At 44.4% G+C, this 25,190-nt stretch overlaps 1 protein-coding gene across 4 annotated transcripts in view; it reads left to right on the top strand.

Moving 5' to 3' along the window:
- ABL1 (ABL proto-oncogene 1, non-receptor tyrosine kinase) overlaps positions 1–25,190 on the top strand; it is a 77,408-nt gene that overhangs the window by 39,133 nt on the left and 13,085 nt on the right. For 2 of the 4 annotated variants that reach the window (XM_058853571.1, XM_058853569.1), the window contains 3 exons: positions 15,531–15,704; positions 16,445–16,740; positions 21,799–22,071. In XM_058853571.1, coding sequence (XP_058709554.1) covers positions 15,531–15,704; positions 16,445–16,740; positions 21,799–22,071 — 743 coding nt within the window. Of the gene's footprint in view, positions 1–5,914; positions 6,461–15,530; positions 15,705–16,444; positions 16,741–18,589; positions 19,007–21,798; positions 22,072–25,190 lie in introns of those variants that run through there. The other 2 variants (XM_058853572.1, XM_058853573.1) reach the window with 2 other exon arrangements.

Raw genomic sequence — 25,190 nt, 5'->3', positions numbered from 1 at the left:
GTCTGAGTCAGTACTTGGCAAAAATATTTCTCTAGAATTTGTTTGCTGATCCTTTCCAGGCATGTATGTTTTCTGATTGTGTCCTGGCTGTGATTCCTCCTGTCCCTGGGCTGGGGGAAAATATGGAACTTAAGCAGGATCCCTGAACTGATGGAATTCTACCTAATGCACAGGAACTTCCAGTCCCTGCTACCTCTTTCACAACCTTAATAAACTGTCTGGACAATAGAAGTTTAGTCGTTAATAGCCAGTAGGAATTTATGCTATTTTTGTGTCTTTAAGGTACACTGCTATTTCTTTTCAGATCTGAAAAGTACAAGAAGCTGCTTTTTTTTTTTTTTTTTTTCTTTTCTTTGCAGATGTTTCAAAAAGCATTCAGTGGAAGAGGCCCAAAACTTTTTCAGTGATGGCTGATGAGCCCCTTTGGACTTGAATTTAACCTTGCAGGCTTCAAATGCTAATACTCCAAGCAATTCCCTGCAGAACTCATGACCTGTCTCGTGTTTTTACATGAGTACAGTGAATACAGATCACCATTGCAGGAATTTAGCAATACCTTCTGCTTTGTTACTGCCTTAAAAAAATAAGGATTCTGCTCTGTTGCTTGAAAGGAATTTCAAATAGTTGAACATTCCATCTCTGAAATCCCACCACTTCCCAGCCACCTCCTTTGCTCATGAAAATTGCAAATAACAAACATCTGTTAAATCAAGGAGAAAAACCAAGAAATGCACATGCTTTATTGCAAAATCCTTGGCTTTTCCGTTGATGTATACAGTGGACTTTTTGTAACCTGGCTTTTCTTGGTTTTTTGAAGTTTGTACTGATAAGAGTGGGACTTAGTAAGTCTAAGTACCAGAATTGTTTAGTATCTCCCTGTACATGCAGATACCTCTCTGTGCTCTTCCAGGACCATTCCAGTTGTGCTGGATGGTGACTGAAGGAAGAAAAACTTTCTTTGTTCTCAGGTGCTAACTTGCCTTTGTTCAAATTCATGTGTGGGTTTTTTTTTTTTTTATTTTATTTACAATAATACCTATTGTAGAATGGTCAGAGTAGTACCAAGAGGCTTTTTTTTTTTAATATGCTGTTTTAACTAGCTATTGTAAACATGTCAGCTGGATCTAGAGGAGAGCTTAAATAGGAAGATAGAACAGTGGTCTCTGAAAATGGTTTGTGTGTGAATTGGAAAAGGAGAGACAGAGGTTTCTACCTAAAAAGCTGGACAAGAGACACTGGCAGCACTGGTGGAATGGTTCCAAGTCAGGGCAGTGGTGAAGAAAGGCTGGCATTTATACACATCTCTGGCACAAAGGTTCATCTGGGCAGAGTGGGAAAACCACTTGAGCCCTGTTTATCTGGGTGTGCAATCCTAATGCCAGTGGTGTTACAGATTCCTAGAGCTCACCAAATAAGCGTTAGGTGTAGATCCCTCAGTATCCTGGTTGCTTGGGCTTTCTCCTGCAGTGTGTGAATACACTTGGAGGTTTTACCAGGCTGATACAGAGCACGTTCTGTGTTCTCAGCCTCTCCTCATTACATGGCAGATATTACAAATGAATCCCAAATGTCATTGCCTTCTTGTTTAGTGCTATCATAGCCAAGAAGTGAAGAACCTTGGAGTATCCTGAAGAATTAATTGTTTTCACTTGTCCTTTGGAGTAGCTACAAGGTATCTTGAGATAAGAGGTGATGGACTCAGGAGACAGCTGTTTAAATCTGAGGTGGCTTTTAACTGGCTGGGTGTGGGATGTGCACTCACCTCTAACCCTGCCAACCTTGGGCTCACCTTCTGCTGTGCTTTCTTTGGCAGAAGGAATTTCTCTACCATAACAAAGCTCTCATGACTCAACGTGCTCGACTCACTAAAGTTGTTGTATTCACTGTAAACAACTCTACAAGACTCCACCAGAGTTTTTGTGCTGCACGTGTCAAGAAGGTGGTCCCAAACATTTGGCACTTTGTGTCTAAGAGTGGATGAAGTTGTTTAAGGTGGAGGATCTGAAAATCCAAAGGAAAACTGGAACCTGTCAGACAAAGTGGGACTAACCCCCAGGAAAGCAGGCAATGCTGCATTTGCTGTCGGATCAAAACCCAGCTTTGTTGCAGCTGCATCTGTAGCCCGTGCTGTGATCATTTATGGATTTCAACGTAGGCGTCTTTGATTATTTGCATATACACACACATGCACATTGTTTATCAGGTAATGCTGTTAAGGTGTGTTACTGCACTATGTGAAAAATGCCATCACAAGAAAGCTTTGTAGCTGTGGGAGTGTTCTGTGGCATGGATGTATTTTTAATCCTAAAGACAGTGACCTATGAATGCCCCAAATCACATGGAATCTTACCACTTCCTAAGAAAAATACATCTCATAAATTCTGTGATTCTACAGTTTACATTGCTCCAGAGACAGAAAAATCTGTTTTACAGCTGGCACTGAATTAGTATTTATCACCTGTGTGGAAATTCTCAACTGCATTTATAGAAGAGAAAGGTAATGCACAGGTAACTGCAACTGTAAGTAATAATTTATTCTTTTTCTGGCACACTTCTTTAGTCTTTTGCTTTAACCACTGGTTTGTGATGCTTCCATTTCAAGTGACTTTTTCCATCCCAAATCAGCTGAATGTGCCTATCAAAAATTGCCCAGACTTTGGGACTTGAAACTTTCCATGTTTCAGAAGAGGATTTTAAACCAAAATTAAGCTCAGATTTTAAATGGGTGACAAACACTCAAGCTGTTTTTAACGGTATCGCAACAAAATTCACTCCAGCTGCTAACATGTGAGATCATGCCAAAACTCACTTTCTGTTCATGGAGTCCAGTCCTTTTGCTGCTGCTGTCGTATGTCTGTGTGATCATTCTCTTTTGGATAAAAATCGTCCTCATATTCTGGGTGGCATTAAGAACATAAAGAATAAATATCTGTCTGCTAGAAGCAGTTCAAACACAAAGGCCATTGGCTAAATAGGTTTATGCTCTTGTAGGAGCATGAACAATAAAGGCTAATGGATACTGGATTGCATTAATGAGAGCAGAGCCAGCAGGTCGAGGGAAGTGATTATTTCCCTCTTTTTGGCTTTTGTGAAGCCGCATCTGGAGCTCCTTCCCCTGCAGCAGATGCTGAGACCCTGGAGGGAGCTGGCAGGGGCTGGAGCCAGCGCTGCTCCCGGGGGCCAAGGGAGAGAGGGGATGGAAGGGGTCCCAAAGCTTTCATAACCACCCAACTGGCGGCTGGAAAGACTTCTCAGATGTAAAAGAGATGCAAAATCTCAGATTTTGCACAGCAAAAGGAGGAGAAGCAGCGCTTAAAACTAGCAACAAGACAAAACTGGGTAGGTGTGAGAAGATAAAGTGTTTAACTGCCCAGCAGACTCAGTCAAAGTTTAGCTGCATAGAGCCTGGAAAATCCTGATGTAGGGAGACAGCCTCCCTTTGAGCAGGAGCTGGAACTGGAGACCTTCCGAGCCTGCTCCCAAACTATTTTGCCATTCTGCAGCAGACAGCCTGAGTTGAAGGTTGCATCAGTCACTGCAGTCCAGAAATCTGCACATTTCATGACTGATCTTGTTCTAAGATGTGTATATGACCAACAAATGTGAGAGGGATTAATAGCTGACAGCAGTAAGAGTGGCAGACGTTGTGTGACACTACCAGTATGGCTTTTATTTCTGTATCACTAGTTAATTTCATGGCATTCAGGAATGGCAGAGGCTATTTGCTCAAAGTATTTACAGCCCAGTTTGCCATGACACAAAAGAGGAAATGTTGAAGGATGATGTTTGGAGCACAGGGACCACACAAGCGTGTCTGCCTGGAAGCATAAAGGGAATTAATTTGTTTATCTACAGAGGAAGTTATTCCGGATAGCTCTTTGTGTTTAACTCCCCAAGTGAATGTGTTTCTTCTGCAGTGAGGTTCTTCTGCAAGCGGGTTAATTTAATTTGAGATGAGGCATTCTTCTTCAGGAATAAGAACCCCAGGAGTTCCTCAGAAATGTAATCCGCATTAATTCTGCTGGCACTCATTGTATTAACCTTGATTGTAATGGCTGGGTGGTGTTCATGGGGGGCAGCCTTTGTACTGCAGGGAATGCTTTGGGGATACTGTGTTCCTAGAGCTGCAGGAGAAGCGGGCTAGGGATGGGGATGCTTGTGTTTAAGGAAAAGAAGTTGCATGCAGGATGCTTGGTCTGCTCTTAAAACCTCATTTTATCCCAGTTCCTAAACATGACACTGGGCTGAAACATGAGAGGACTGAGCTCCTCCTGTGATTTATGTAACCTTTTTCCTCCAAAACTGTGTTTAACTCCTCTTTTTTTTCTGTTGTTTTTGTTTGTTTTTTTTCTCTCTCCCAGTGCAGTTGCACACAAGTTAGGCAGGCAAGGAACAAGTGTTGTTTTTTCTTAAAACTCTGGGGTTTTCATAAAATATAAATTATCCAGAAGTGGAGAGAGGATAGGATAGAGTGGGGAGAACTGTATTGTTGTTTTCCCAATATCCATGAAGGCTGCCAGCAGTGGGGATGGGAGCCTCAGCTCTTTGCTGAACTGTCTGAATTGAGGAAATGTTGAAGTTCTCTACCTGCTTTCTGGTCTATTAAATGGGGATATCCGTGTTCATGTTTTCTGAGAGAAAGGTGAATGTGCTTCGAACATCACACTGTCCTTACTGTTATTTCTTTGCTAGAAATGTGACTTGTGGTATTAAAAAAAAAAAAAAAAGGCGAGTTGTCTTATTGCAGTTCACTATGGGTTGAGAGATCAAGGATTTTTTTCCCAGTTGTCTTTCATGTTTTCACCCCATGGATCAGAAGACTGAGGCAAAGTGATGCTGTAAAATAATGTTTAAAGAGTCTGAGCAATGTTTGCTGTTTCGGAGGCACAGACCTCAGATGCTGGAAGCATGCAGAGTTTCCCCTAAAGTATTCAATGTTTGAAAACGTTGGAGGGCAAAAGAGCACAAGCACTAGTCAGAAACCTTGCCAAAATAAACTGTCAGATGTGAAGGCAAGTTTTCAGGGACAAAAATGAAGATCTGCTGCTCTGTTGACTCTGTGTGTGACACACCAAGGGTTCCACACGTTGTGGTGTGCTTTGTGCTGGGATCAGCATCAGATCTGTGTTCTGCACCCCTGATGAACCCTGCACCCTTGAGCACCTCTTGCTCCAAGCAGCAAAAGCACCCAAGCTTTGGGAGGTGAAAGGGGATTTCTGAGTGGAAATAATGCAGTTGTATCCGTACCCAACATGCTGCCTCCTTTGGAGATAGATAGGTAGATGGATAATATGTGTCTATATAACAGAAATGATGCTTGATTAAATGGGAAATACACAATAATGCCAAATCATAATCTATAAAAAATGTATAAGCAGAGAGCATTAATTGGTGTGTAGCCTTGAGAAACACGCAGGTGAAAAGGGCACAGTTTGCAGGGGAAAGGAATACTGGGTGGTGGGAGAGTGAAAACTTCTGGGCCCTTGTGCCAAAGGAGCAGCAGTAACCGCATTAGCCGAAACCCGAATCCCTGTGCCTGTAATTAGCGCAGAGATGCTCAGACAGGATCCCTGGGCAGGAGCTGCGGCTCCCCCGCCGTTTTTATGCCGGGTTACAAATGGGCATCGCTCTGGGGTTGCCTCTCCCCGCCGCCGGCCGTGTTTGAGCAGCCCCTTAATGGGCTGTGAAATGACGCGCTTGGTGCAGCCTGTGCCGAGCGGCCGCGGTTCCCCGGGCGCTGCATCCCCGCCTTTCCTCCGCTTGCCCAAACCCGCTGCTTTCCCCTCGGCCTCGGCGGCGCTGGGAGAGGCTCAGGCAGGAGGAGGTTAAGGATCGAGGGCGTTGCTGGATGCCTGATGTCATGGAGGCCGGCGGCGGCTGAGCGAGGGGCCCTTTGTTGGCAGCGGAGCCCCAGCAGCGCCCGGCGGCTGCCGCGCACGGCCGGCTCCGCTGACTCTGCCCCAGCTTGGTTGCCTTCGCTTTTTTTCCCCCCCTTCTTACTGCTTTTATTCTTTTTTTTTTTTTCTTTTATCCCTCCACCCCCCCTTCCTCTCTCTCCCGCCAAAAGAGTTGGGAAGGAGGGAAGATGGCTGGAGTTAACTCCCCGGGAGAGGAGGCGCGGGGCCCCTGGATTTTCCGCCTCTCGGGCTCATCCTTGTAATGCTTTTCGGAACGCTGGATTTCGTCTCATTTTCCTGGATATTTTGTTTTAGGCTTCTCCTGGATACGTTGTTTTAGACTTCACATTGACTTTTTTTAGACTTTTACCGGATCTTTTTAGACTTTTTTGGTTTAGTCCTCTAACGGATAATTCCACATAGAAGAAACTGAAGGAGGGGGAAGGGAAAACAGACAGCCGAAGCCAAACTCTAACAAATGAAAATGTTGGAGATTTGCTTGAAATTGGTGGGTTGCAAATCGAAGAAAGGGCTTTCCTCCTCCTCCAGCTGCTACCTGGAAGGTGAGTTACCCTCATGGGCTGGGGCTGGGACGTGCTCCCGGGGGGCACTGCCCGATCCCATCACCAACACGAGTTTTATCCCTGGATTCCAAGCTGGGGCCAGGTTTGGGGGGATGTTTGGAGCCGGCCGGGGTCAGATCCATGCGGGGATGAAGAACCGAGCGGTGTCGGCAGCGTGCGGACCCAGGTGCCTTTCATTACTGCACTTCCAGAGGGAGCGCGGCTCTACCATTTATGGTTGTAAAATGTCAAGTGATCTTACTGCCGAGCCCCATAAACAAACCCCTATCTTCAGGCCTCAGCTTTAGTTTCTTTTTTCCGGGGGGGCAGGGGGAAATCTTCCTTATTTTGGACATGAAAAAACCCAACTGCGTATTCAAGAAGAAAATTTAGATGAATACATCGGTAAAATACTTTCAGCGTGTGTTAATATGTAACAATTTGGTTATCCCCCTTAGTGTGCTTTCCACAGGCATTCGTTTAACTAAATTTTCTTGCACGTTTACTTTTAAAAAGTGATTTTTGAGTCACACCCATGGTTACTTGTAGAGATGTTGAACATATGGACTCAACTGGTGTGGATGGAAAGCTTGGGCGGGGGGACTTTGGGCTGAGGTCTTGCTTGGCGTGACCTCAAGCAAGATTTACACCCTGACGTGGCTTCACAGCCTTGGGGTCCCTCCATTCAGCCTCTTCTCTGCACTCCCAGGGCTCTGTCCATCCCACAGGTCCCGGCTCCTTCAACTTCTTTTGTGTTACTGGATGTTGTTTCAGTAAAAATAATCCTCCTGCCAGGAGGACCGTGCTAACTCATCAAATCAGAGGCACGAAAGGCAGCAGCTGATTTCCAGGGGCCTATCACAAGTCGCTGTTGCTCAACTCTCAAATATTCAGTGCAGAAACGGCCCTTGGAAATTCATAGGTTAGGAATCTCAAAATCTACAAATGGCTGCTTGAGGCAAACTCACTTGAAGAAGTTTTGGATCAAAAGTCTGTATTTATTGGATACATTCAGTGATTCTGAGGAATTTTCTGCTCTTTAAAACCAAAGAACAGTTTCCAGAGGACTTTTTCTGCTTATTTAAAGTTTCAGAAAGCAAATGGTGGGCAGATGCATGAATAATTTCGATGTTTTTTGTGTGACTGAATTCTTCTGTGATCTTTTGAGTATAGAAAACCTCTGTCTGTGTCCCTGCCTCTGGTATTGCTCAGAGCACATGTGGAGAAGGAGCCCCAAGCTGTGCTGGGCCTCCTGTCTGTGCTGCTGGATCTTTCAACACAGCCCCGGGAGAGCAGGCAGAGCATCTGGGGCCTCATTTCCCTCTGCAGAAATGAATGCTGAAGGATGATGTTACAAGGGTGTTGCCCTGACTCTTTTTGCAAGTTTTCTCTTTTGTGTTCGTTTACAACCACTCCCCCCCTCCCCAGTTTGCAATGCAGTTTCATAATAGGATTAGAGCATAGTTTGACTTGGCCGTATAGGCAGTATGAGTTAAGAATGTCGGACACAATTGATATTGTAGTATTTCCACCTTCTGCTTCCCTGAGACTGGTTGCATATTTGTTTTTGATGATGGCATGGGAAATGCATGTTGAAACGACTTTCACTCAATCTCTCAAGGTAGCTGAGTCTCACTTCTCAACACAACATGGGGCAAACACAAAGCCAGTGTCAGTGTGGATGTTAAAGGTGTACAAATGTGGCAACTGCAACCTTAATGTGGCAGTCGTGACATAGCCCATAATTAGCCCAGAACCCCAATAATTGATTTGGGAACTCCTGGAGAGCAGGGTGAGATACTCATTTGAGGAGAAAGAAGTTTTAAAAAAAAAGGATTTTCTATTTCTCCTTTCTAAAGCTGAATGTATTCCTAGGTAGCTTTCTTATAAACATTACTATGAGGTTGAAATCATTGTTGAGGACTCCTTCAAAAGAATGGTGGTGGCTTGTCCCAAACTCCTGAATTCCAAGAGCACAAGTGAAATCCATTTGCTTGTGTTGCCCTTAAGAATGTAACAAGTTTATACATATGGATTTGTTATTTTAAGCTTGGCAGATCATGAGGAGGGGGTAGGGTTGTGTCAAGGGTCAGAAACTCCGGATCATTGCTCCTGGATCCCTGTGAACAGCCTGTGATGGCCAGGCCATTTCCATGCACATCCCTCACCCTCTGTGAAGCTTCTGAAAGAATTAATGAGAGGATGGTGATCACATTGGAGGATTTAACTCTGCTGTTATTTTAGTTGTCTGGAAAGCTGAAAGTTTCTTTACTGTAATAGAATAGGAAACATTAAACATAACTTCTTAAAGGCTGAAAGGTCCCTTAGGTGCTTGGAAAACCAGTTGCAACCAGAAGGATAGATGAAATTTTACTTAATTCCTTATTTTTGTATGCATATGTTAACAGAAATAATTCAGTTCTTGGTTAATAGGTAGCATGGGATGTAACAAAATCAAGTCACACCTTTTGAGAATACTGTGCTGTGTCTGGATTTGGTGTAAGGCTGATTTGGTGTCAGGCACATGTGCAGATGTACATGTCCTTTGACCAAGTAATCAGAAATGTGATTTTCTTTTCATGGTGGTCCCTTCTGAAAGGCTTTTATGGTCTGTTAGTTTGCAGGAATGAGGGTTGTTTGGAGATGCTCTGTGTGTGGTGTGGAGGGCTGGCAGGTGCTGTGGCCCATGGCTCTGTGCTGCTGTGCAAGGGCAGACTGTCCTGCTCCCTGAAAAAAAAATCTTCTCTTAACTTGATCAAAAATAAGTTCAAACTGCTTCTAACAATGACTGAGTTTTCATATTGATGTTTGAGCTGGGCATTTCTTTGCCCTCACTTTTATTACCACTAGTAAATATTATTTTAAAATGTGACAGATTTGAATTTTTCTCCTCTGCTTTCCCCTTTCTGCCTTTGCCAAAGTGAATAATTCCTCACCCACTTCACACCAAGAAAGGGTAAAGAGTAGAAGGGAAGAGGCACAGCGAGTACTGCTGCCAATCTGATCAGGAAAACAGAACGTGTCCATGTCCCAAATAGGGGCTGAAATAGTCTTGCTGCCTTTTTGGGCTTTGTTCTACCACTGAAAGGCAACAGCCTTGTTTAAAACCTGTCAGTGTTCTCTGTGAAGTTTAGAAACATTTTGGGGACACTAGTAAAGTCCTTTTGTTTACTGATTGAAAAGACTCCCGTCCTGCCAGCTGTCAGACTGTCTCTTTTTCCCCCCCCCCCCATAATATATTTCTTTTAGTGTCTCTTGTTACAGTCAGGGTAGACAAGCCTGGGGAGGAGTGGCAGCCTGTACCCATCGCCCTGTTCCTGGAGAGGGATTTTTGTAATGCATTTGTGCAGATATTAAGCCAGACCTAAAGTGGCAGCACAGAGACTCATCTGCCCCAGCTTCACTGGGATCAGCAGGTCACTTTGGTCACTCTGTTAGGGAAAGCAAGTGCATTAACCTGGAGTTGCTGTTTCCCTTCTGTTTGTTTCCTCTCTTCCTTGGCTATTTTCTGCTCCTCACCTCATGACCTATCACCTACCACCACTCAGTAGAGTTCTTGCTGTTATCCACATTTCTGGATTTGTGGTGGCTTCTTAGTTATGTGCTTGTTCCAGTGGTTCTTCTTTGTCCCATCTTTGTTAAATAATCTGGTTCCTGGTGCTTGCTACAGTTTCCCATGGGATGTGGTGAGGAAAAGTATTACCATTTCACAGGAAAAGTGGTAACTGTTTTCAGACCTAAAACAGATCATCCACAGATAATGTCAGTCCTTCCCTGAGCAGTCTGTGAGACTGCTTAGTAAAACAAGGGAATATAACAGTAAATCTTGATGATTCTTGCTTGGTACTTTCCCTGCCCAGGGCACAGAATCAGACAGACTTCTCTACTTCAGCTTCTTCAGTAAGGAAACAAAACCAAAAGCTATAAAAGTGAAGTTGTCAGAAATACTGAAGTGTCATTGAAGTTCACTTGAATCTAGTTACTCTTCCCCCTTCCTCTCCCAGAGGTTATTGTCTAAGGTCAGGCAGAACTTAGTGGCAGATCTGGGAGTAAAGTTCAAATTTCTGTCTGCCATACCCACTGTTCCACTCCATCCATCTACAGCTATGATTAGCTGGCTGGAGAAAGATCATGTTTGCCATGTCACTAAGGGGTTATAAATGGAATAAATTCAGTGAATGAGCTCAGGTAGAACCTACAGGTTTGTGTAAGAGTGAACTTGAAGATAAACCCGACAAAACAACCCACAAACAAACCAACAAAACAAAATACAACAGTAAAAGCCCCCAAATTATGAAATCATCTCTTGGAGGAGTGGGAGATGCTGCATCACCAGGGGTGCTCAGACAAGATCCAGCACTGCAGCTGATTGTGAGGGTCTGTTTGAGCCTGGACAAGACAGCAGGAGCCATGGGTGCCCTTGTTCTATGCTGGTATTCAGCAGTCTTGGAATTAGGAGCAGTGGAGATTCCTGGTGTTCCTGTGGAAGGAGCACAGCAGGAGGAAGGTGCCTCGCTGGAGGGGAAATAGGGCAGCACAGCTGGGGAGTGAGACTGGATCAGTTTCTGCACCACATCATCTCTGTGTATAAATACACAATGTTTAAAAAATGGTATTCATCCTCATGTTGGCTCTAAGAAGGTGGACTTTCTAAATATTAGCCAAGAGCAGAAAAACCAGCAATTGTCATTGTTGTAGAAGGATCTGTGGCCTGAGTTGTGGAGTGGATAATGGGAGAGGCTGAGCCTGATCTCACCAGAGGGATGAGTGAAATAAAACATGAGTCCTTCCTTCTATTTGGAAAGATCTGGTTTGCAGGTTCTTTAATTTTATATTTAAATCTATGTTCCATCCAGCACAGGGACTCTGTGAGAGCCGCGAAGGGAAAACACTGAAACAGAGAGGCAGCCTCTCCATCATATGTGTTCAGAGTTGGAAAGATTTGGAAGTATTAAATCTGCATTGCTGTTCTGCCATTTATCTAAATTTCTTCCAAGAGAAGAGAAGAGGGAATCTAGAGAAAGGAGAAGGCCTAGGTGGCATGTGCTGTGCCTCCAAAGAGATTACTAGATGTGTTCTGCACTCCTTTGCTCTCCAAACCTTGTGGAAAAAATGCCAGTACAGTTTGTAAGCCCACAGGATGTTTGTTTTGTAGGGAGACAGGAGGTCTCCTCCTTCCCTTGGGACTGCCTCGAAGTCAGCTATGGGGGAGCCAAGTGTAATTCTGTGCTCCTGCCTGTTTTCCAACCCTTCCCTTGCACTGTGAGGGAAATATGCTTGCGTTGATCTGGACCAGAATTGTTCACATCTGAGAAGTTCTCACACAGCTCCTAACAATGATTCATGGCTCTGTATGAACAGTAATGAGCAGGAGATAGTTACACTTACAAAACCTTTTAGTGTGCAAGCATAAATACCTTCTGGTAAAAACTTAATTTAGGGGGGAAATGATGACATTCTTATGGCTAATGCCTCAAAATACAAGCTGCTGTTGTCTTATTTCAAAGTCTGCACCATTTTAATTAACAGTAATCATTTAGTTGGTGTTAGTGGAAAACTGAATTACAGTGCTGCTTTAGGACTCCTATCAGGAACCCAGGTGTTATCCAGAGCACGGTATGATCAGAGTAATAAATTGCAGCCTTGCTGGGATGCAGCATAAAACAAAGTGGATGTGTGGAAGGAACAACAGTGCAGCGATAACAGATTGAATTACACTCACTTCCTGCCCCATCACCATGCCAGGATGGCCTCCTGTAGGTACAGCAGCCAGGCTGATTTATTAGGAGGAATCTGGCCCACTGAAGATCTCAGCAGTGCTGTAAAACTGTAGTTAAAACCAGCAGTAGGAGGTGAAGAAGCTGTGTTGTATTGAAAAAGACCCTCGATAGGTAGGAACAGCAACATCTAATTCCTGCTCCGAAGGACTGGAATGTCTGGGCAGATTTGCTGGAGAATTGCTCAGAGGGATAAACGCTGCTGACAGCCGGCTGTACATGGCTCCCAGATGGACATGTCCTGACTGCTTCTCTCGCTTCATGGTTTTGTGTCCTCAGTCTGCTGACAGTCTCCTCTTGGGGCCCAGACCTTTAAAAGTGTGTTTTGTCACGGTCCATCAAGCTTCTGCTACACTCGGGTCACCACAATTCTGCTCTTTCCTTTATGCTCTTCTCTGTGTTGACTCAGGGCCTCATCCTCCCTTTCTGGACACTCTTCAACCTTCATTCACCACTTTCCCCACCCCAGTTCTTAGCTTGGGGTTCCTACCTTCTGGAAAAACCAGCCCCTCTCAGCCCAAGGGTTGTGTCTGGCATCTCCCCATCGTGCTCTCCTGCACAGCACATTCACACACAGCCCACACCTCTGTTGGGGTGCCTGTGGCTGCACAGGAGGGTCAAACTGGGAGAGACAGAGGGTATGAGCATCCTCTGATTTCACTGGGAGACCAGTGTGGTTTTCCAGCTTAGCAAAGTCTCATGTGTGTGTTGAACAGCCCTTGCTCTTGGCGGTTTTTGGTTCTGCAGGCGTTATCACTGAGTCAGTGTCTGTAGGAATGTCATGGAGCAAAAGCAGCCTTCCCTGACTCCCGTACCGCAGCTCGTGGGTGTTGTTGGTGGCTGGCACGGTGTTGTCTCACAGCTGAATCGGAGCACATACCTTGGCATCCGTGTGTAGTGAGTCAGTCCCAGCCTCGCCACAGCCTGGGCACGAGGGAGGGATTCTTATGGAGTGCTTGGCTTTGCTCCCACATCCCCATCCCTGTCTGTGCCTGAGCCATCCTCCACGAGTTGGAGGGGAGCCTGCCTTGGATTTCCTGCCTTCCTGTCGAATCAGTGCCCCGTGTGGGAGGCATTTTCCTTCCTAACAGAGGTTATGGTCCATCCCACGGAGTAGGGTGTGCTGGTTTGTCCAATATTTGGAGGAGAGCATCACAGCATTGCTGCTTGCTGAGGTTGTGTGTCTGCTGCTTGCAGCTCTGCTGTGTGTCTGTTCCAGGTGTTCACTGATGGTTTCACTCCTTGGAGTATCACCAGTCACTGCAGTGCCCTGTGTTTGATAAGGGAGCTTAATGAGCTTGACAGGATCAAAGCGTTTTCATGGTAAAATGATTATAGCTTAATTTCTGAAAGTGGATTTTCTGTTCCTTTCTTCATTGTCATTCTCGAGGGAAACCCAGGCTATTAAAATATATTTTCCCGTGGGACACAGGAAGAAGAAGCCAGGATGTCAAGGTGCTTTAAAGTAACCACCCAACACACTACCACATTTTCTGACTGTGGATTTATTTAGAAAGTGGAATTATTTAACTGCTCTGATTCACTATGGAAATATATCTCCCTGCAGTTAGAGTTTGGCTAGAAAAACAGGCCCAGCAGTGTCTGTATTTGCTATTTTGCTCACATACATGATATACATTTTCCAACAAATACAATAGTACTCATGTACATAAATGACCACCCAGAGAGCCTTTACCAGTGGCTCTGTGTGTGGACCAGCACAACAAGGATGCCAGATTGTCTTTGGGTAATTAGTGTCCACCACTACTATTCACACTTTCGCTATCAAAGATAATATTAGAAAATAATGTGTATTGTTATGATTTGTAGGGTTGAATTTTGGGGGCATTGGTGGGATTTTTTTTTTAACATTTCCCCATTGGGAAATAAAATATGTCCCAGTCCACACTAAACTTCCATGTCTCTTTTGGTGCCAGTTGCATCAGTTCTTCACAGTTTACTGGTACAGCTTGTACTGAGTTTCTAAGCCAAACAAATGGTAGCGTTAAAAGCATTATTTGACAGGATTGCATCTGTATAGCAGCACAGTGCTACTGAGTATTGCAGGTATAAAAACAGGTATAAAAACAGTGCTGTACTCCCAGGTGATCTGACAGTCCAGAAAACACTTGGCATGGGATTTCTGTGACCGAAGCCCTGTCTGTGCAGAGGAGAGGTTCAGCAGACAGGGGCTGATGCTGTGTGATGTAGAGCAGTTCTGTGGCGCAAGAGGCTGCTGTGACAGTGCTGTGTTTCCTGCCCCCAGAGCCACACTGACGCAGTGGTTTGTGTGTAACACTGTGACCTCACTCAACAAACTCATCCAGATGGAGAATGACCCTTCAAAATGCAAGAGTTTCACAGCTTATTGTCCTGGCTCTGTGCCACTGCAGTCAGATGTGGTGCTGCCAGCCCATCTGGGGGTAGTGTGCTAAAGAGTGAGGGGGCACAATTATCTGGAGCATTTCTGCTCCAAACTCCACAATCATTCACTCCAAAGTGAAGGACTTGCAGGAATAACTGCAGTAGAATTCCCTGATGTATTGGGACTTGTCTGATACTTACTGAATATTGCATGCCTATTGTGCTGCGGTGTACGAAAAGCTTTGGAGGTTGGTTTTTACTCATCTATAAGCTCAGTTTTCAGGAATCTGTGTCTTTAGAGGTGTCTCAGGGTTCCTAAAAATGTATGAAGTATGCTCAACATTGCTCTGGTTTGAGAGTGATGGGCAGGAGAGAGGGCAACAAAAAAGACACTGCCTTGTCCTCAAATAAGAAGAGAAATGATTAAAAATACAGCAAAGAACAGAAAGACCTAACTCCTTAAATACCATGTCTTATAAATCTTGCCCTGCTTGGCTCCATCTGCTGCACATTCTGGCCATTTCATTTATAGGATAATTAAGGGATTTACCTTTTAAAGGTCCTGGGTTTGTTTTCAGATCTAACCATTCCAGCAGTTAGGTATGAGCCAAAGGATTTACAGGCAGCAAACAGCCTACGTGAGCTGCATTTACTGGAGGGATGGAGGGGGGCTTTCCCTTTCTTGCATTTCTTGAGAGGCAGGAGCTGGGGGCTCTAGGAAGGCTGGGGACAGCTCTGGAACAAGAGTGTCCTGCCTTTGTGGCAGGATCTGCATTAAGGCACTGTCTGTATCTGTCCTGTGATGCACGAGGAGCACACGTGTCACAAAACAATGCAACTTAGGAAGTCAGAGTGTGTGGGTTGGCCAGATGGATTTTATCAGCCAAAATGAACCTGCTTTTTCCTTTCTCTCCCTCTTTCTCCTCCAGAAGCCCTTCAGAGACCGGTAGTGTCAGACTTTGAGCCGCAGGGTCTGAGCGAAGCAGCTCGCTGGAACTCCAAGGAAAACCTTCTCTCCTGCCCTAGTGAAAATGACCCCCATCTCTTCGTTGCACTGTATGATTTTGTGGCGAGTGGGGACAACACTCTCAGCATAACTAAAGGTAAGGTCACTGGCCAGAAATCCACTGGGAGTGTGGGAGAAGGTGTAGGAAGGAAAGTCGTTGTGAAATAATTAAGTTTTACACCAAACCCTATTGATTTCTTTACTGTGGGAAATTATCTTAAACAAATACAAACATTTCACAAAGTCATGAACTTTTTAGAGGTTATAACTGTCTTTTTTAATTGAATTGGGCAAGAAAGTTTGTCAAAACTAAAGTGTCCATTAGTAGCAAGAATTTGAACTGAGATATTAAGCTGATTTTGGAGGCTGGCCTCTTATTTTTACAGTTCTCCAAAACACAGTCCCTTTATGAAAAATGACTGTACAGATATAAGGACCAGAAAGATTGAGTAAGAAAACACTGTATGTACTCCAAGTCACATCTACTTACCATCCTAATTGAAATTATTTTTTTTTTTTTTATTGTTTATCCATTTTAGTTCTTTCCTAGCTCCAAAAAAGCCAGCTCAGTTCAAATAAAATTTGCTGGATTCATTTTTTAAACTCAAGCAGTATTGGAGCTGGTGCAGAACTGCAGGAGAGCCTAAAAATCTGAAGCATGTGACTTTATTTGGCTTGGAGAGGTCCACTCAAGCTTGAAGAGAAACACATGCTCCCTGCTGAGTCAGATACCTATTCTTACAGGAGATTATTTAATGATCTGTTAGGCAGAAAGAACTTATCTTTGTCCTCAGCTCCCAGGCTTGCCATGTCTAAATACATTTTCTTTTCCCCAAGGTGAAAAGCTCCGTGTACTGGGCTACAATCACAATGGGGAGTGGTGCGAGGCGCAGACCAAGAACGGGCAGGGCTGGGTCCCCAGTAACTACATCACCCCAGTGAACAGCTTGGAGAAGCACTCGTGGTACCACGGGCCGGTGTCGCGGAACGCCGCCGAGTACCTGCTGAGCAGCGGCATCAACGGCAGCTTCCTGGTGCGGGAGAGCGAGAGCAGCCCCGGCCAGAGATCCATCTCTCTGCGCTACGAGGGGAGGGTCTACCACTACAGGATCAACACTGCCTCTGACGGCAAGGTGAGCCCCAGGCTGTGCAAAACCTTGCTCTGGGGTGTTTGGTCTGCACGAGGTCAAGCGGTAGCAGTCGAACTGAGCGGTTCTGAGCTCTGCTCATGGGGCTCGTCATCTGTAGTTACAGTAAAACGTGAGATTCTGACATGGCTGGGACAAAGCAGTTCTATTCCTTTAGCAAACTGTGTAATCCAGATCAGCAGTGAAACACTTTAGGGGAGAAAATTGTACAGATAGAGCAGAATCTAATAGATCATTAATAAGAGATTCTGAGAATTCTGGTCCCTTATGTTCAAAAGATAATATCTTTGACTGTCAAATCAGAAAAGTTAGCGCCTGTTGCTAATGATCCTATAAGTACTAGGGACAGAATGCTTTCTGAGGTATTCTGCAGTATTTTTAACTACTATTTTGATTTCTCTACAGTATTTCAGCGTGATCATTGGAGACGGGTAGGCACTTTCACTTTTATATGGGCTTTGTCCCCAGTTCCTTCATTTTTTCCCTAGATTGTTGTGTGCTGTAGCAGTGTTGCAATGCTGTGCTTTGTGGATGCTGCAGAGAAATGTTAGCATAAAAGTGTAGTTTTCCGGAGATTTTTGCTATAATTTCATGGAAACATTTCTTCTGGCATTGGATTTCGGAAAATGTTGTGTTTTAACAAATCTATTTTAAGCAGTGTCTCTTTAGATCCTGTGCAGAAGTTGAAGTGTGGGTCTGGAGCATGGCTGCTGAGGCTCTTCTTGCCAGCATCTAATAGATGACAGATTCTGTGCCATTAAATTTCTTCAAAAGAAAAAAATAAAAGTAATCAAGCATAGTAGCAGCCCACTGTGCCAAATTTTCCTTTGTCCTGTGAGAGCTTTACTCTTCTTGCAGCAATACTGACAGCAAAACCTTTGGTATGAAAACACAGAGAACCAGTACACTGTGTTTCCTATTTATCAGATTCAGCACTCTAAAACACCCAATAAGATAACCAGATTTTGTTCAGTGATGAAATACTTTTAGTCTGCTTTAGCAAACGTGTTGTAATTGAGACAATTCTGACCGTGTTATTTAAGGTAACATATTTCCAGCTTATGGCATTTTGATTCTTCCTTCTCCCTCCCATGTAGACACTCTGTGGTCAGCATCAGCTCTGTGAAGTGCTGACATGCAGCATACTTGAAGGACTACATGGCAGTCTGGAATATTATTCCTCCTCCTGTCTCTGTAGTGGATATTCCTTCTATTCCCATAGATGCTGGCAGATGAGCAGTGCTCACATATGAACGTTTTGAACCGAAGGCTCCTTGGGTTGGTGTAAATAAGCATGTGTCCGTGAGGAGATAGCACATGTTCTCCATTTGAGCTGTAATAGAGTTTGGCATATGAAGGCTTTCATCCCAGCAGAGCTGTTTTTATCCCAGAAAAACAGTTCTGCAGAGCTCCAGTAAGCCATTCAGGTCTCTGTTAGCCAGGTTAACCGTTTGTTCTCCACAAAGTTGCCTGCATTGGTGTTTTTGAGAAAAAGCGCAGGTTGGAACAATTCACTAAAGCAGATCTCCAGCTCAGGGTAGTTGGAAATACAAAATTGAGCAGCAGTGACCGAGACCTGTGGCTTTTGGGCATTGCAGGATCAAGCAAAGACCACCTGATGCTGTGCCAAGTGCCAGCATCCCTGCAGAAGGGGCAGTTTGCCATGTCCATGCATCATGTGCTGCAGTTGGCAGCCTGGCTGTTAAACCTCATCGGTTTCAATTTGCGTTAATGAGTTGGGCAGTGAATTGCGACATCTTAGCGGCAGATGTGCTGCTGGGCTGGGAACACTGTGCTCTCCCAGCACCCTGTCCCTGGATGTCGAAGCTGAGGAGCTGGGAAGAGAAACAGCCAATATCCCAGTTTGTCCCTCTGTGGAATGGAGACTGCCGGAGCAGGTCCTGCTCTGAGCTGCTCACGTTGCGCTCTGTTTATTGCCGGCTTCACAGCAGATCATGGCTGTGCTGGAGGAAAGCTCTTACCTTCACTGCCTTGAGCACCTGGGGCCCTCTCAGCCTGCTGTATCATTAGTCAGCCTGTCCAGGGAATTTAATATCTCCCAGTGCTGCAGTAAGGATGAATGGCTTTGGTGGGATCATATCCTGTGCCTGACAGAACACGCTTCAGGAGGAAAAGGTATTAGAGGAACATGTGGAGCAGCTGCTGCTCAGCACAGTGGTGTGTCCTGCATTGCAAAGCCTTACCCAGACTTCTCCCTGGGGGAAAACTGAAAGGACTAGAGAGATCAGAGGTTTTTACATCTTCATTTTAATATAAATTATATTGACTCCATTGGCGTTCAACAACTTTAAAAAAAAAATTCTCTTTATTTCCCACTTAAATGGGTCATACTTTTCTGGACCACCCTCTAATGTTTTGTTTTGTTGGTTGGGGTTTTTTTGAGGCAGGTATTAAAAGTGACCTTTCTTGATTTGGCTGGCACAGTTCAGCCAGTCATCTGGTAAACCACTTCTGTGGTACAGAGGACTTGGTTTTCCTGACTTGATAGTACTTGAGGGAAAACCTCCTATTGAGTAACCCAAATGAATAAACACCCTTGTCCAGACAGCTCTTCAAATTCTGCTGTCCTCAGCATGAAGGAAGCAGGACTGGGGTCCTGCTTGAGTCTCTTGGATCCTCCAGTGGCTGAATTGGATGCAGAGTTGAACCTTCATGGATATTTTGTTGTGGATGTTCAGTTTTCCTTGCTGAGTGAGGAGTGGGACTGCCATTGGATTCAGGATTGTGCTGAGGTTAGCATGGGCCAGTTTAACCACCTGTATAAAATACCCCAGCCAGGAAAAAGATGTGGGCTGGTGGCAGAAGTGCAGATGAACCACCCATTTGTGCAAGCAGAGCCCATTGGAACAGGGCTGGTGTTTATGGTTTGTTTGATACACAAAAATTGACCAAATAATGTCTCAACAACATAGCCAGGAAGCAAACTTGAGTCCCTACAAAACTCAGGTTCTGGGTCTTTCACCTCTGTGGGAGTACAAGTCAGCAGCACCACGTGGTTTTCTTGTTGGGTGTCATCAGTGAGAGGTTAGAAAAATCCTGCCTACAAAATAAGCACGTTTACTTACTGGTGGAAGTTTATCTTAATGTAAATGGAAAACTTCATGGAGTGTTGTTTTTGTGGCCTGGACAGGGCAGTCCTGTCCTCATCCTGCTGCAGGTTTTCTCTGAAATCTTTGGCCATTTATTTAGCTTCTTTCTCTGTCTATAACAGGATCATACAATCTGTCACACTAAATACAGATAGCTCTAATTTTCATGAGATATAAGTTGTCATAAAACCATGGGGGAGCTTACTTCTCCATGCTTCTCTAATGCTTCCAAGTAATCCTGGAGTTCAGCTTTTTCTACATCCATATTTTTAGATTTCAGTTCTCAGTGTAGCATGGGAACTGCTCATACCGCTGCAAGTACTTCAAGTCATTCCCAGGCAGGCATGGCTTGTTTTAAATTTTGGTTTTACTGGCAAATGCTTGGTCACTCACACCAAGCAGCTGTAACAGCCTCTTATGTTGTCACTTTTCTGTTCCTATAACATCTGATTTTAAGGTGATTTCGTCTGTCTGATCATGAAGAGGTTTTTGTAGGGATTTTTTTTTCTTTTGAGGGGTTTTAGCCATAGTGTTGAAATGAGATTTGATCCAGTTACTTTACCAAATGAATATCTGATTAATTTTGATAGAGAGTTGTGAACATGCTCCCCAGGAGGTTGCCATTATTTTCTAGTCTTCATTAAAAAGACTTCAATCAAGTTTGAGGGTATTTTTTTCCCTTGCTGCAAATGTTTTTTTCTCTTGCAGACACAGCTCCCTTTTTTTGTTGGTGATACACTCTTATTGCTGGAGCTTCAAAGATGCATTTTCTTTTTCCATCCACAAATTCTGTCTAGGTGGAAGAAGCAGAATTTGATTTTAAGTCTTGGATTTTTGGATGCCTGGCAGCCCTATTAACTTCCCAGCCTCCTGAAATCCCAAACAGATGGCCACTGCACATGCAGAAACTGTTGAGTACACATCCAGCATGTCAGAAACATTTGGGAAGTTTGATCATAGCTGTTGGCATGTGCTGTGAGCAGTAGGACTAGTGTGTGGACTGGACAGGAATTTGAGCAGCCTAACATGGTGCTGCTGTTCCTGCAAGCTTGTCCCTTACCAAACTTTGGTCCTTTGTGAGAAATGGAGCTCTTCTGTGTTTTAGGCTAGACTAGGATGCAAAATGTGCATTGATACAAAATGCCTCCTTGTCCTTCAAATGTAACCAGCATTTTTCAAATAATGAAATTTCTAGTTTTTTTCATCTTGCCTGGCAGAAGACTGGGCTTGAGGGTGAAAACTGGAAACACACAACTCTGGTGGGAGGGAGTCAGATGTCCGTTATCTTTAGCAGGATTTTAGGCTTAAAATGGATCTTCTGTAGAAGTGTTAAGAAGGTAACAAATATGGGTTATCATGCCTCGCAGCAGGTTTTCATTCAGTGGTAATGATTTTCCTTCTGTGCTATTGATCAGTGCCCATCACAGGGATGGAGCAGACCAGCTCCTGACTTCAAGCTAAACCTCTGCAGAAGCTCAGGCCTAAAGCAGGGAAAACTCTGCTTTGCCCAGTGATGCTTCAAGGAGAAACTAGGCAGGTGAAAATGTCATAACCCAAATAGTGATAGTGAAGTTGAGACACTGAGGCTGACAAACCCCCCATACTCTCCAGGAAATGTCCCACAATCTCTAATGACCAGACTTTTGAAAAAGGACATCTCAAGCAACAGCATGTCAGTGTAGTGCTATTTGCAGCCATTTCTGTTGTTTTGGCAAAGTGCATGTATTTCCTCCTGAATCCATGCCTTTCCTACGTAAGCATTGATTGTTCTGGGCTCTGGAGCTGGTTACAGAGCTTGTGAAGCTCACAGTTCCATGGCTTCAGTAGAAGCAGCACCACACTTTGCTTTCACAATTTTATGATTCAGTTCCTGTGTACAAGCTCTCCAGGGACATTACCTGAACGAGCTTTTCCCTTCCCCTTTGGTTCCCAGCTCTATGTGTCTTCAGAGAGCCGCTTCAACACCTTGGCAGAGCTGGTCCATCACCACTCCACCGTGGCAGATGGGCTCATCACCACGCTGCACTACCCGGCACCCAAGCGCAACAAGCCCACCATCTACGGCGTGTCCCCCAACTACGACAAGTGGGAGATCGAGCGCACCGACATCACCATGAAGCACAAGCTGGGTGGAGGCCAGTATGGAGAGGTGTATGAAGGAGTTTGGAAGAAGTACAACCTGACAGTGGCTGTGAAGACTCTCAAGGTAGGTCTCAAGCTCGAAGCGTTCCCCATTCAGCTGGGAGCAAGTTCACGCTGGCTGCGTGCCCTCAGTTTAGTGAGGTGTTTGATGGTAGCCCTCCCTTTGAGTGCTGTATGCTGGAAATAGAGTGTTTTAAAAAGAGCTTGATCCTCTTATTGTTTATGTGATACCTGTAACTCTCGTATCTAAACAAAGGAGGATGTTAACAGCACAGTTTTTATTGGAGAATGGATGAAACCTTAGAAAAGTAAATAGTGCCACGGTGTCTCACGTTCAGGGTGTGGTAAAGGTGAGCTGTTCATGGATGAACACACTAGCAGAAGCTGCTGTATTAAGGAAAACTGTGGATTGTGAGTCAGTCAACATAAAATTCAAAGGCTGTGCTTCAGGGAGGCTTTAAATGTTTTGATTTTCTGTCTTATGTGGCATCTTTCCCGAAAGACAAGCTCCCTGTGTACCTGGAAGTCTTAAGCAACTGTTCTCAGCTGCTTCTTAATCAAAAGACACAAGAGGAGGAAAAATGGTATGCAAGCTAAGGTATATTAAAATTCATAAGTGGCTTTAATGAAGAACTGGATAATCAGTTCTGTTTCTGGCACTGCTCCCTGATTTCTGCATCTTGGTTTCCTTGTCTCTTGAAATGCAAATAGTGCTCTGTGAGTTCATAAGGTCATTGCTTAATTCATCTATGTTTATAAAACTGTCTTGAGATCTTCTGGCACCATCTGCACACATTGCATTTGATTGCTTAATAGGAGTTTATGTGAACTTGACACCATGTTCTCAGTGTTCGAATGGGGATGTGGTTTGGTCTTGCAGACAAACAGAACCAAGGGTTTAATTTATTTCTTTTTGATTTTTTTGCAATGGAAATTTTGAGGTGGAGAGAACTGTATAGATGCTTCGGTGTCAGGGGAAGAACCTTTCCTTGATTTGGGAAAAATAATTCTTCCTTGCTCTCCGAGCAGCAGCTGCCTCAGTACTTCTGGGTTGCCATGGCTGCAGAAAGTATTTTCATTTTGGCCTTTTCTGTACTCTGGAGGTTCCTGCTGCTACTCCCAGCGGGGGAGTCCAAGTGCTGCTTGCACAGGGAGCGAGTGACATCTAGTGTTGTCCCTGCTCGGGATCGCTCGGAGCGCTGCGGCGCAGGTGAGCTGGGATGTGACCAGGTTCAGCAAAACACCTGCTCAGACTGAGGAGAGCTCAGCTCTTTCCTGGAGCATGGCTTGCAGAAACATCTTCCTGCTGCTGATTGCAGTGTGAGGATTCCTGATGCTTTCAGACTTCCCATCTTGTTCCAAACTGAAGTTGTTGCTGTCGTTCTCTTCTCCCTAAAACCCATCAAGAAAGACAAATTGCATGTTATCCCATCAAATCTGTTCGTGCAGAGGAGAAACCTTAATACAGACCATGGCTGTTTCAAATAAATAAATATTTAATGAAACATGACTAAAAGTGGTTCATAATGTAGTATGGAGCAGCATGTTCCACTGGGGAGTGTAAGAACAAGAACTAAGAAGAGAGTTGAGAAACACTTCAACCTGCAATTATGCACGCTAAAACCATCCTTAAAAGCAAATTTATAATCCACCTTCTTTAAATCCATTAGTCTACTTCCTGACAGGTGGGATTATAGCTTTCTTCAAAGTTTTGGGAAACATTTTAAAATTGCATTTATATCCCAGTTCTACTGGGAAAAACAAGCCTTTTGCAGCTTCTGCCCAAATCTTCGGATGACTCATTTTATTTTCCTCTGAGAGAATGTTTTTCAAAACTTGGTATGATTCTTCTCGCTCCTTCCCCATCTGCCTCAGATACCTCTGTAGGAAAGATAAAGGAGAGTGAAGACTAAAAGAGAGGAGGAGAAAATTCCTTCCAGCATCTTTTTGAATAATGGTGCTTACGAACACACATTTGTTGTTCAGTTTTCAATCAAGTGTCTAAAGATAGCTCATGGCTGGCACAGAACTGGAGGAGAAGCGATTCACATGCTGCTCCTCAGTGTTTACCTGGAGAGGGCAAGACTATGTTTTGGTTATGAGAGATGTTGCCTGTTAAAATCCATCCCTGGCAGCTCTGTGAGTTGCACAGGACACAGCATTTGTCAGGGGCTGTTATAACAGGACACGCTGTGAATTTGTGTTTTTACCCCCAAATTGGACAGGAGCACAAGGCAGTGGCTGCAGAGCTCTGTGACCTGCACTGGACCAAGTGTAGCGGTCATGACTGGCCACAGCTGGTTCTCCTGAGGGCCATTTAATATCAGAGCTGCTGTGAGCTGGTCAGCTCAGCACATTTCTTACTGCTCACCTTGCCTCTGCTGCCCCTAGGACTGCCTCTGCTTTTTCTTTTGTTGGTTTTTTTTTCTCCCTCCTTTATTTTTCCCCCAGCAGAGAAGCCTGTGTTTTAAATTAGGCAGCATGTAACCCTGGTGTCCCTTAATGCTGTGGCAGGGCTCTGTGCTGTGCTGGGAAAATGCTGTACAGACAGAATGGTTTTATTTTTGCCATGGTTTAGTATAGTGGGAGCTGGAAGCCAGTTAAAGCTTGGTCCTTTCCACGATATCAGGTTTTCAGAGAGGTCATTGCTACAGTGGTTCTCTGTATGTGTCCTTCCTATTAATATAGTCACTGAGGGGTAAGAAATTTCAAACTGTGGAGCAGCTATGCAAAGGACAAACCTTCCAAGGTTTGTGTAGCATGAATAAGACAAAGGCATATTTAGGATAATTTTGCAACCTGGATTATTAACCCAGTTTCCTTTGCCAAAGAGAACAGTTTAAGGTTCTGCTCACAAGGACCTTTGGACTATTAGCTTTGACAGTGTGTTGAGCAAATCGCAGCTGTCAATCAAGCTAATTGGCAATGAATAGTAAATGATTGAATGGAAGTGTTGGAAAAATGTTCTCAGTGCTAAGTGCAGAGCAGGGAGCTGGCTGGATCTCACAGTGGCAGCCCACTGTTATCGTTCTCACCAGGAGCAGTAAATCCTTTCCAATCCTTCCCTAAAACACTTTGTCCATGTAACCTGTCAGCATTAATCCATCATTGAAAAAAATATGGATATGGAAAGAAACATTGCTTTAGGAATAGATCTGTATTTTTGCACCACTCTGAAATGAC

The sequence above is a fragment of the Poecile atricapillus genome, chromosome 20 (genome assembly GCF_030490865.1).
Source record: "Poecile atricapillus isolate bPoeAtr1 chromosome 20, bPoeAtr1.hap1, whole genome shotgun sequence".
NCBI lineage: Eukaryota > Metazoa > Chordata > Aves > Passeriformes > Paridae > Poecile > Poecile atricapillus.
The sequence above is the reverse complement of the archived record's forward strand: the minus strand, read 5'-3'. Positions and strand labels throughout refer to the sequence as shown.